Source organism: Xiphophorus hellerii, chromosome 22 (assembly GCF_003331165.1).
Source record: "Xiphophorus hellerii strain 12219 chromosome 22, Xiphophorus_hellerii-4.1, whole genome shotgun sequence".
NCBI classification, from domain to species: Eukaryota; Metazoa; Chordata; class Actinopteri; order Cyprinodontiformes; family Poeciliidae; genus Xiphophorus; species Xiphophorus hellerii.
This window is the reverse complement of record NC_045693.1, coordinates 10,711,773-10,723,175: the sequence shown is the minus strand read 5'-3', so window position 1 is coordinate 10,723,175 and position 11,403 is coordinate 10,711,773. Positions and strand designations below refer to the sequence as shown.

Here is an 11,403-nt window from a genome sequence, read left to right as displayed (position 1 = left end):
CTTGCAGCACAAAGATAAATATTCAAAGTCAATTTCAGCTGAAATATAATATGGAGCAGTGTTGCTCAGGGGGCCATTTCTGGCTCTTGAAATTATTTTTGTTTGGCCCTTGACCACAAGTAAAAGTTGTAAAAAAAAAAATACAAATTTGGTCAACAAAATAGAAAGCAATACATTAACCAAACAATTTAGAAATTAAATGTTTTCCTTGTAATTACACAACGGTCCAAAGCAGTTTTTATGTTTCAGATCTTTACCAATATCCAGATTTTACACATAAAAATTGTGTATGTTCACATTTTATCTAGCAAAATTGCGAAGGGCTCACCGGTCCGCGCGGCTAAAAAGGTTGGGGACCGCTGAACTAAAGGACACATATTAGAAAACCTAATGCAGTTTCTTCCACGGTGAGATTCTGACACTGGGAAGAGGTTGCTGGTTTCTCATAGTCAGAATCTGGTTGCAAACCTCCTATACTCTCACGCCAACCAACTTCAGGTCCTCTTTCACCAGATCTATATCCTTTTTGGTCTTCCTCTAGGCCTCCTGCCCAGGCGTTCTACACTAAAATGGACTGAAATGCCACTCAGCAAGTAAGAAGTCATTAGTCCATACAAAGGAACAAGGACCTTCATTTTTTATAGCCATATCCTGTGGTCCAGTATTACTAAAGCTAGCTAGAGAAAAGGGGGAAGCCAGCCAGTTTTCGAGCACCATTGTAAAAGTTATGTATTGCAGGCAGCAGAAACATGTTATGTGGGTGTTTTGTTGCAGGAGGGACTGGTGCACTTAAAATTTCTCTAGTATTTGGCAGGATTGCCATTTAATTTTGATGACTTAGGTAAAATGTTTTGAGAATTCTTCGGTAAAGCTAAAATATTGGCCCATTCATCCTGGGCTACCTGTTTAAAGGCCACACTCACTTTTTCAAGCGGCTTCTATGTCCATCCTGCCACTCTAGGGCAAAGGTCTGATTGTTTGCATTGTTTTTCTGTTTTTGTTTTTTGTTTTTATTGAAACCATTGTTGCCTATCCAGCTCAATTGCTGTGATTACAGTCACTAGATGGTGCTAAAGGAGAACCTGATGCGACAGACAGCTGGTGTTTATTTAGATTCTGCTGATCCATTGTCATGGTAACCAAACATTTCCCTTACCAGATCGCAATCAGTTTTTCTTCTGAGTTTCTTTGTCAGATCATGGAAACTAAAGTAACCGGTAAAGTGTTTATATGCAGATTTGTCAAGTTACATAATTTAAAAACACATTTCCTGGGATATTGACTGAGATTAATTCCCACTTTGTTGTACCAAAAAGTTGGTAACCTATGTTAGAACTATAAATGTCCTTGGATATTTAATCAACATTGTAGCTCCTCCTGGGTGTTATCAAAAAAATAAATCCATCCCACACAGTGAGAGGTCAGGTGATCAGCTAATCCCCTGATCACCTGGGGATCACCAGCTCCATATGCTGGACAGACGCTCAGCTCAGCAGCCTTTCTGAGCAGAAGAGACTTTCAACCAGTGGAGGAACTGAGGTCTAGTTCCTTTTACAATGGAGGAACTGAGGTCTAGTTCACCTGCTCCCTGTCTGGATGTGAACCTCTCTGAACCGCCTGGAGCTGGTAAGAGCAGCGGCGTCATAATAAGTCCCCACTCGCTGGAGTCCAGGACTCAGCCAGGTATTAAACCGGTTCAGCTGCTAATTAGATCTCTGAACGAGCTGATTGCAGGGCAGCAGGCTGCCCCTTATGAGGCCATGAAGACTCTGCATGAATCCTACGAGAAGGAACGATCGAAGCTTTTCCCTATGCCTTTGTGCAGCAAGGAGCAGGAGAGGATTATTCAAGCTGAAAGGAGCAAATGCCTAAGAAGAAATGCAGCCTCAAGCTCTGAAGTTGTACCGAAGGTGAAGAATCACTCAGCAGAGCCAGTTGTCTATGCAGACCTTTGCTTCAAAGCAAAATCCGGTTCCTCTGTTTCTGCAAAGAGAGACCCAGAGAGGAGCACAATCAGCAGCTTCAGTCTGGGAGATCTGAGATACTCCCCGTCTGCTGAGAGGCAACTGCAGAAGATCACCTCAGAAATAAAGAGGAAGACATGCATCACCGTGTCAGAGAGGGATCGCAAGATAGCAGCTCTGATGCTGGTCAAGCATCGGGAGGAGCAGGAGCGCCTGAAGCTCTGTCAGCAGGAGGAACAGGAACGACAGGAGGCCCGCAGGAGGGAGGAGGCCAGGCAGTGCCACGCAGAAAAAGAACGAAGGAGGAGGCTTAAGCAGAGGATGAAACATTGGCACAAGGAGCTGGAGGCCCGCAGGAGGTTGAGGCTGCGGCTGGAGCAGGAGAAAGCAGCACAGCTCCAGCAGGAGATGCTGCTCCAGGAGAACCAATGGAGAAAGCTGAAGGAAGTGGTTGAGGTACAACGCAGAGAGAAGCTGGAGGCTGCTCTGAAGGAGGCAAAGGAGCGTAAAAAATACCAGGAGAGGTTGCTTAGGGAGAAAATGGAGCTGGAGAAAAGGGAGCTTGAGAAGGAGAAGCAGGCGGCAGAAGAGAAGGAGGAGAAGGCCTGGAGGACCAGAGAGCTGCAGGAGAAGAGGGAGCGGAAAAAGCTGCAGGAGGAGAATCACAGAGAGATGCTGTGTCACATCCTGCTGAAGAGGCAAGCAGAGCAGAAGATGGAGGAAGATGAAACGCAGAAGAGGAATTTGCTGGAGAAGAAGCTGCAGCGTTCCTCTGAGAAACAAGCCCGAGCTGCAGAGGCACAGCACAGGCGGCTGCGGGAGCGAGCTGCCGTGCAGGACGTCCAGATCCAAAGAGCACAGATGAGGGCCAAGCTGCAGAGTGTCCAGGAGCTCACGCACAAGCAGATCCTGGTCCAGCAGAGCCAGCGTCGCATGGAGAGAGCCTCCCAGAACGCCTCGGCGCTGCGCAGGAGCCGCACTCAGCAGAGACGAGAACAGAGCAGACACAGACAGGTCTGTCACCAGCAGCTGAGTGAGAAGATCCAGAGAGAGGAGGAGGCCAGCAGGAGGTGCAGAGAGAGCTACGTCTGCATGAAGGAGGGGAAGAGGGAGAGGCTGCAAAAACTGAGGGAGCAGATTCAGGAGGAGGCGCAGAGGCTGGTGCAGGCCTCCTTTCACTTGAGGGACAGGGTCAGGCAGCAGACACACAGCCGGACCTTCCACCAGATGGCCCTGGAGGCTAAGCTGACTGCCTCCATGAGCAGAATCAAACTCTAAAACAACTCAGGATTTTTTTTTAGATATTTAATTATTTCCTTACAGCACATTTAAGTTTGTATGTAGATTTACTGTAGCAGGGCAATTTGTAAGTGCTGCATCATTGTAAAGTGGAAGGAATTGTTTCCAAAACAATTTTTAAAGAAAAACATCCAAATTGTGGGATGTACATGTTGCCAACCCCTTTACTCTGCTACACCTGAATAAAATCCACTCTAAGTGCCTTAAAAATAAAAACACTTCATCATTACTGAATTTATTCTCAGTATGGAACACTATGTTTGAACTACAAACACGGCAGAACATCAAAGCTGAGATTAGGCAATGAGGGCATTTCTTCAGGTTTTTACAAATCACAACTTTTTCCATGAAGGGTTTTAGGCTCTTATCCCTAGATAAGGTGAGATGGTTTCTGAAAATATACTGGCTTTTTAACCCAGTGAAAAAGCAAAAATTTCAAATTCTTCTGGATTTAAAATCCTTCGTCTTGGGAATAAAAAAGAAAAATATCCTTTTGTATCAGACTAGAGGTCTGCAACCCTTACAATTCAAAGAGTAATTTCTGCCCTAAGTGTAGATAAATAAAACTTGCCTCACTAAAGCTTTATCCTTCTGTAGAAATCACATAAACTTCCTTACTGTAACAGCTAGATAAGAGAAAGGATTTCTATGCAGTGTAGCCAGTTGCAATGGACATTTTATAACCTCGGTTTCTACGTGGAATACGGTAAACACTTACTGAGTCACAGAAATACCAACATTTACGATTTCAGTCTGCTTATAAAATGTAACAAAATATCCTTCAAGTTATATTTGATTAGTTTACATCGTGTCTCACCTTATTTCACCTATTTATTTACTTGCGTCATTTATGCCTGTTAAAATCATAAATATTCAATAGGAAAGAATTAAGCGGCCAGCATTTTCACTGCAGAGCTGAATACAGGTCAATCTAAAAGCTGTATTTAGATGTTGCAAAGAAAACTTGAAACTAGAGAGAAGGTTCAACTTCCAGCAGAACTACAGTAAACATAAAGTCAGAGCTGTACTGGAAAGGTTCAGATCAAAGTACTGAATATGTTACAATGGCCCAGTCAAAGTCCAGCCCTAAACCCAACTTTAACGCTCAACTTACAGTCTGAATGAGCTTGAACTTTTTTCAACAAACATTTTTTTTTCTTCTAGTTTTCAGATGTGTACAGCTGGTAGAGACAGATGTACAAAAACAGATACTGCTTTTATTTGTAAAAAAAGAAAAAAACTGAACTCTGTTTTTCACTTCACAATTACATGCTACTTTGTGCTAGTAAGTGGAATTAAAATACACTGAAGTTTGTGTTTGTAACTAGTGACAAGAGAAAATGGTCAAGTTCATAGTTTACCAGCTTGAGGGTATTTCTACTAGTTTGGATCAAACCAATGTAATTCAGGGCAGCTAGAGGGTAGAATACAGAGTTATGAAACATTCAGGAAAGTGTGTCTTCTTTCACAACACCATACACTCTATCTACAAACTCAATTTGGCCCAGGAGCCCAGGGATACTTTCTGAGGAGTTACAGGAAATAACTCACATGGTGAAATCTCTATTTATTATGTAATCACAGTAGAAGTTCCAGCTTGTTTTCATATTTACCTTCAGGAACTATGTAAAGGTTGTTTTTTTTTTTTTTTTACTCTGTTTTGAAAAGGTCAAGGCAAGCGTGATTCCAGTCTTACGCAAACCCTTTCCACTCACTCAGCCAACAGATGTGTCACAGTAGCTGTTAGGGAGCAGAGTTGAGTTCTTCCACCGTTAGAAAGTTACAGTATTTTTTTCTTTTACAGACACAGAGTGCATGAATGCTGACAGGAAGGCCATTAAGCAAAGCTCACAGTGCAGATATAAAGAAATAAAAGTTAATGTTTCACCACTCATTGTTATGTGTGCTCTACTGAATAATCTGACATGTCTTACTGTTACAGTCTCTTACTGCAGGCTTTCATTTGAGGTTAAAACAGGAGAAATCCAGCTAAGCTACATGACAATCATGTTCCTTCAAGTAAATGGAAACTATTTGTAGTCACATTAGCAAACCAAGCCATCATTGTTGCAGAGGTTTATAACAATGTTTTATTACTTTGGGGGTAGTATATGGATATGTTCAATACATTTTAAAGAATAACCGAATGTGAGTAAATTTCATGCCTTAATTTTATTCATGTATTTTTATTTAAAATTTTAATAAACGTATTTTAATTCTGATGCAGCCGTATTTGTTAGCACCCTCAGTAAAAAGGCAACATATCACACGAAAAAACTTGAATTGAGGATATGTATCCACTGGAGAAAAAACTAATGTTAAGAGAGAGTTAATTATTAGGAGGCAGTTAATGGTAACCCTAACAATTGAAACTAATTGTTTTTAATTTACAGTTTATTTTTAATTTAAATTTCTAAGATTTTTGGATTACAGTTTCAAATGATGTGTCTCCAGCGCACACTGTATAAGCTGACCAAATCCATAGAAAAAGAACCAGAATGGCTTAAGGAAATTAGTAAAACACTGCATCAAAATACATAAAAACTTATCAACAATTAACCCTTTTATTGCTTCATAATTAAAACCATTGTTTTGTTCCATCTGTTGTTTTGATCAGCTATGAAGAGCTACTGTGGAGGGTTAAGGACCCACAGTGGGCTCCTGAGCTGAAGGTTCCAGATCCCTGCTCTATAACAACATCTTCTCTGGTCTGCATGCCAGAAAAACATATTTTCTATCCTACCATCACAATCATAAAAGAGTAAAGCCAGAGGCACTTGGACTTTAAATGGAAATCTGTGCTTTGGTCATATGAGACTAAGGCAAAGCTTTCAAGTAATAAACACTACATAAAAATATGTAGAAAAGTATGGAAGTTCACAGTGGAGGATATGTGATGCTGTGCGCATTTTCTCTTCCAGAGACCTTGGGAACCTTCTGAAGAATGGAAAATGGGAACTCATTTGAATATCTGAACATTTTAGATAAAACCAACCCGTCTTTATGACCATCTTAGCTGAAGAGAAGAGAGTAGAATCCATGACTAAGAACTCTGGATGATTTAGATCAGGGGTCGGCAACTTTTATAACCTTAATAGATAGACATTTTTTCCTTTTCTTCAGCTAAACAAAGTTTATTTAAAGCTACAAAAGAAACACAACTCTAAAACAAAATAGCTAATTTTTTAAAGATATCTACAACAGAGAAATTCAAATTAAGAGAAATTTTGCACAGAGGAAAAATCCCTCTCTGTAGCATCAGACCTTGTAAAATGTTATTGGAGACAAAGAACCATCTTATTGGTAAAATGAGGTTGAACAATGGAGTAACAACAGAATTTCATCAGCAATGATTTTGCTGAACAGGTGTACTTCAATAAGAGATCAGATTTTTATCAACTTTTCAGTGTTAAATTTATGGTGTCGCAGTTTATTTTAACAATTATTGCACATTTTAAGTAGAGACAGCTTTATAGAGCCAAACTTTTAAAATACATTCTTAAAAATAAATCAAACATACACTGTTGAAAACAATAAGTTATGAAGTAATATGGCTCTAAAAAATGTTTTTCATGAAGTTCAGGTGTCACATTTGGCATTTTGGCTAAGAAAAGAAATAAAAGACAATGAGTTTGTTTCTGACGAATCATGAGGAGGAATGTTTCTCTCTGATTCTCCAACTTGGCACTTTTTCCTGTCAAACTCTTAATAATAAACACAAAACTAACTGTCCAAACTAGACTGCATACTGTGCACATAACAGTATCAAATTATTATCTTGTTCTTCTTGTAAATCTACCTCCTGACCACGGTTTCGTTTTTTAAAAATTAAATAGCTTCGTAACAAATAACAAATGTCCCTCTTTTTGTTTACTTGTACTGGAAACTCAGCTGAAGGATAGCGGCATATAAAATATCCAAGTCCTTTCAAATCCTGAAAAGCTTTGTTGATCCAAGAACAGTGGCAGTGCTCAAGGGTTAGGTTAGTATGAATCAGAAGCACGCCCATGAGGAACAACCTAACGCTGAGATACGTGGACGGGTTTTCCTTCATTCTGTCTTCACTGCAAAAATACTACATCTTACCAAGTATTTTTGGTTTAGTTTCTACTGGAAATATCTTAGTACATTTGATATAAGACAAAGCTATCTTACAAGTAACTTTTAAGCATAATAAATGAACTTATTTTAAGTCAATAATTCCTTAATACTGACGGAAAGTACTAGATATAACTAGACATTTTAATGTTTTGTTCGACAGGCAGTACTTTTCCATCGATATTAAGAAATTACTGACTTAAAACCACCTCCCATATCTTGCTCTAAAGTTAGTTGTATGTTAGTTTTGTCTTATTTCAAGTGTAAAAAGATATTTGCACTAGAAACTAGACCAAAAAATACTTGGTAAGATTTTGTTTTGGAAGCATTATTCTGCATCCTTCGCAGTAAACTCTCCGTCAGTCATCGTGCAAGCTGAGGGCCAATATGACTGGGAGCCCCACACCGAGGATGAGGGTGAGGCTCTCCAGGAGCCCCAGATGTCTTGCCTTGTGGGTTTCTGCTCCTGTTTCCTCCTGCAGGTTAGAGAAGGGTTCTGCTGCGCTGCTACTGCTGATCTCAGGGAGAACGTGCACCGTGGCAACATAAAGGAAAGTTCCTGCTGAGAACAGCATTCCCACTCCTGTTGCATTCATCTGGTTATGAGAGGAACTTCCAGTCTGTCGACAAACACACACACAAGCATGCAACAGGTCAGAACCAGACAACAGAGATGTGACCCTTACCAATGTGAAGCATGTGTTCTCTCCCACCGCCTGCAGTATGAAGTAAGTGCTGATAGCAACTATGGGTGCTGCTGCTGAGAAGGTCAGTAAATGTCCCTGAATGTCTTTCTTCTCAAGGCCTGAATGCATCAGGAAGGAAACCAAACCAAAAGCAGCAGGTGCCTGTGAGTCAAGAAAAAAGAACAAACAAAAAAAAACACAGATGCCATCAGTTCTGTCACATCTTATTAAATATGTCTACATCTTCATCCAGCTGACAATTTCTCTCACCTTGTGTAGAATGACCGCAAAAAAAACAATCACTTGTACAGTGGCTTGACCTGTGGCGACGGCAGCGCCCAGAGCAAATCCATCAGCTGAAAGAGTGCAAGAAGAGTTATTATTGTTATTATAAATCACAGCCAATATTTAAGAAAGTGGTTAATGTGATTTTATAATGTGAACTAATGTGGGTTTAAGCGATATCTCAACTCAGCAAATGTTTGTTTAAGCAATTTGAAAGCAAAGCCTCTTAGCCATGCTAAATGAGACTTAGATCTCACAGAGTGCAGGAATCCCATGATAAGTCACATGAAGGAATGAATAACTGGATTTTGTTGGAAATTTTTCATGCTTTTGTCCCGAATATCCCTTTGCAGTTTAAGCAAACACAAACCAGCAGATAAAGTGGTTTGCAAAACATTTTGCCAGAGTAAAACTGTTTTCAGTTTTCAGTTATGTCTTGTTAGGCCCTAAATGGTTTCATATTCTGTTTTCAAATGACGGATTGAATTGTGTTATTGCTGTCATGTGTTTCTTGGCCTCCAATATGCTGTCAATTTATTAATATTTTCAGAAAAATATATTACACCTTCATAGAGCAGCTGGATTTATACAGCGACAAAATTACACACAAATGCACTGAATGCATCTGGTTATAATGAATTTATTTAGGTGTGCAAATTTTTCTTTTTTCATCCACCTCACAAATATGCCCTACTTTGTTTTGCTCTATCTGTCACACAACTTCCCAATAAAATACATGGAAGTTTTTATTTTGCAAAATTTAAAAAAAACAACTTTAAGAAATATGAATACTTATGCAAGTGAATGTCCAGAGGATATTTGATTAATATACCTGCAGCATGGATAACCAGCCCCAGAGTGGCTGTGATGTGTTTGTTATTCAACAAATGTGCTGCTTGACCTGAAACCAAACGTGTTTAAATTATCAGCATACGAATGGAAAGCTTGATATAAAAGGAAGCTTAAAGTGAAAGTTATTTAAACTTGCCACGCGTGGAAATGTATCCTCCAATCTGATCAACAACAAACATGAAGGTAAACCCGAACGTCAAAGCCACGCTGATATAAAAGCGAGGTGGGGCGCTTCCCTTTGTGGAAGGCGCCGTTTTTTCACTAGCATTCGGGCCAGATGGAGCATCAGAGGAAGACTCTGCAAAGAGAAGATGAAGACAAGAGGATGGGACAACAAAGCAGGCGAGAACACGTTCAGACAGGTGAGCCTGCTTTCAGGTATGATTTAAATGGTTTACGATGAAACACTCATGCAAATTTGATGGGAGCAGATGGACTGAATCACATCACATCTGTTGTCAAGACAACAAGGGAGAGAGAAGGTAGAGTGGCGCAATTCAGCTTCTTTAAATTTCAAACAGTGAGCTCACCTCTCCACGAATCCTCCAGTAAGCCCACACCCTCTGGGATGGTGATGGCCAGCGCTGTGCCGCACAGCAGACCCGCCCCCAGGATGGACACAAACTGCAGGCTTTTCTGTCAGGAGTAAAGGTCAAAATTCAAAAACACTCAGTTGTTTTCCAATCAAAAATCTAATGTAGTATATTGAGACATCAGGTCATGTGAGGCGGTTTAAGTTAGCCATTGCTAATATCCAAAAATATTTGAGACCCCTCTAAAACATTAATAACAGCCCAATCTAATAGTTCTGAAGCTAACATCTACATTTTTTTTATTTCAGCTTTAGGAGTACAACCAATCAGCACCATGAAAAATGAATGGTACTGCTGGATTGATTGATTGCTTTGCATGTGTCAGCCAATAATGTGTCAAGTATTTTTGCATTCCAAGTTGCATATTCTTTTGAATATTTTAGACCTGCTCTGCTGAAAAATCTGCAAATAGGTGGGGTTTTCTGCAAATAACTTGGAGTCACATTCCACAAAATATCTGCAAATGGTGAATCCGCAAATACAAAATAAATTTGGTCGCATTAAGCAGCTAAACCCTCAACATCAGTGCAAGAACAAAATAGCTCTAAATACCCAACTTGGAAACAATTAAGCACTGTGTTGCCTTGGTGGCTGATGGGTTCCTTAGTCACTTCGTGCTTTGGGCTCCACTCAATCTTTGACCGGCCCTGAAAGAGCATCATCGCTATGAACTGAACTATATTAGAGGACTTATTTAAACCAGCCGTGATAAATCTGCCTGCTGACCTTGTTTAACGAGGAAGTTAAAGTCATACTTACCTCAGAGAGTCGGAACAACAGTGGGATGAATCCTAGTAGGAAGGTGCCCACAAACATCGCTACAGATATACAAGTAATAGTCAGTCCCTCGTCCATGGCGACGGAATTTTCCTACAAGTTCTTACTCCGTTTGCCGAGTCTCATTTCATGTCAGCAGATCAGATTGTTCTGAAAACTGAAAGTCTGCTTTCATTGTTTCACCGTAACTTCATTTGTTTACTTCAGGAGACGGAAACGGACGGCGCTGCGGGTTTCCACGTCGCACCTCCGTCTCCCTGTCCCTCCTCCAGGAGAACCTCCTTCACCGCCACAGCCAGCCTCCACAGACCGTCTCATAGAACCAGAGACCAACAGCCCGTGGTTGCTCATCTCCCACCTCTAAAGAAGGGCTGAGGTCTAACCGCACCTCACTCGGTTTCACTATGCGCGATGGTACGCGGTATTACGGTATCTTCGCTTAGACGCTTTCAAAATAAAAGCCTACCTCCGGTAAATCTTTGTCACATTGTAGTACCAAGAATATTAATTTATCTTAACCCTGGCAGATTAAGATAAAAAGAAGTTAATAAAGGCATTTGTTTCTGATAGGAAATAAAAAGGAAACTCTTTAAAATATAATGAAATTATACAAAAAGGGTATCAATTTTGAAAAGAAAATAATTTTATTTACATTCAATGCAATTCAAAAATACCTCATTAGGTCCAGTGACAAATTAAATGTGTTGTAATTCAGCCAAATTTCTTCAAAACTTTTGTAGACGCCAATGGCTGTGAGTAGGTGGGGTCACAGTCAGGGACAGTGTGTCCTCGCTTCAATAAAACCAGGACGACTAAAAGCTGATATCTAGGACAACAACATTGTTTTGT

At 40.3% G+C, this 11,403-nt stretch overlaps 2 protein-coding genes across 2 annotated transcripts; one reads left to right on the top strand and one right to left on the bottom strand.

The window, feature by feature from the left end:
• Positions 1 to 321: 321 nt before the first annotated feature.
• Positions 322 to 4,495, top strand: LOC116713704 (coiled-coil domain-containing protein 177). The gene has a single exon (XM_032553934.1). It carries the CDS (start codon positions 1,557 to 1,559, stop codon positions 3,240 to 3,242), a length of 1,686 nt encoding a protein of 561 aa, XP_032409825.1. The 5' UTR covers positions 322 to 1,556; the 3' UTR covers positions 3,243 to 4,495.
• A 320-nt stretch (positions 4,496 to 4,815) lies between these two features.
• On the bottom strand, positions 4,816 to 10,974 carry LOC116713705 (zinc transporter ZIP9). Its single transcript, XM_032553935.1, has 7 exons — positions 10,537 to 10,974; positions 9,715 to 9,820; positions 9,321 to 9,482; positions 9,165 to 9,233; positions 8,318 to 8,403; positions 8,075 to 8,209; positions 4,816 to 7,981 (listed from the first exon to the last, which is right to left on the bottom strand). The coding sequence occupies exons 1-7, from the start codon at positions 10,630 to 10,632 to the stop codon at positions 7,721 to 7,723; spliced, it is 915 nt and encodes a 304-aa protein (XP_032409826.1). The 5' UTR covers positions 10,633 to 10,974; the 3' UTR covers positions 4,816 to 7,720.
• Positions 10,975 to 11,403: the final 429 nt, after the last annotated feature.

What these genes read in the sequence shown, in the direction of transcription:
- LOC116713704 (XM_032553934.1), top strand. Translation starts at nt 1,557, where the DNA reads ATGGAGGAACTGAGGTCTAGTTCACCTGCTCCCTGTCTGGATGTGAAC.
- LOC116713705 (XM_032553935.1), bottom strand. Translation starts at nt 10,632, where the DNA reads ATGGACGAGGGACTGACTATTACTTGTATATCTGTAGCGATGTTTGTG. An exon ending in TGTTGTTCCGACTCTCTGAG is followed by an intron (nt 9,821 to 10,536) that starts GTAAGTATGACT and finishes TACTCCTGACAG; the next exon opens with AAAAGCCTGCAGTTTGTGTC. An exon ending in TTGCGGTCATTCTACACAAG is followed by an intron (nt 8,210 to 8,317) that starts GTGAGAGAAATT and finishes CTTGACTCACAG; the next exon opens with GCACCTGCTGCTTTTGGTTT.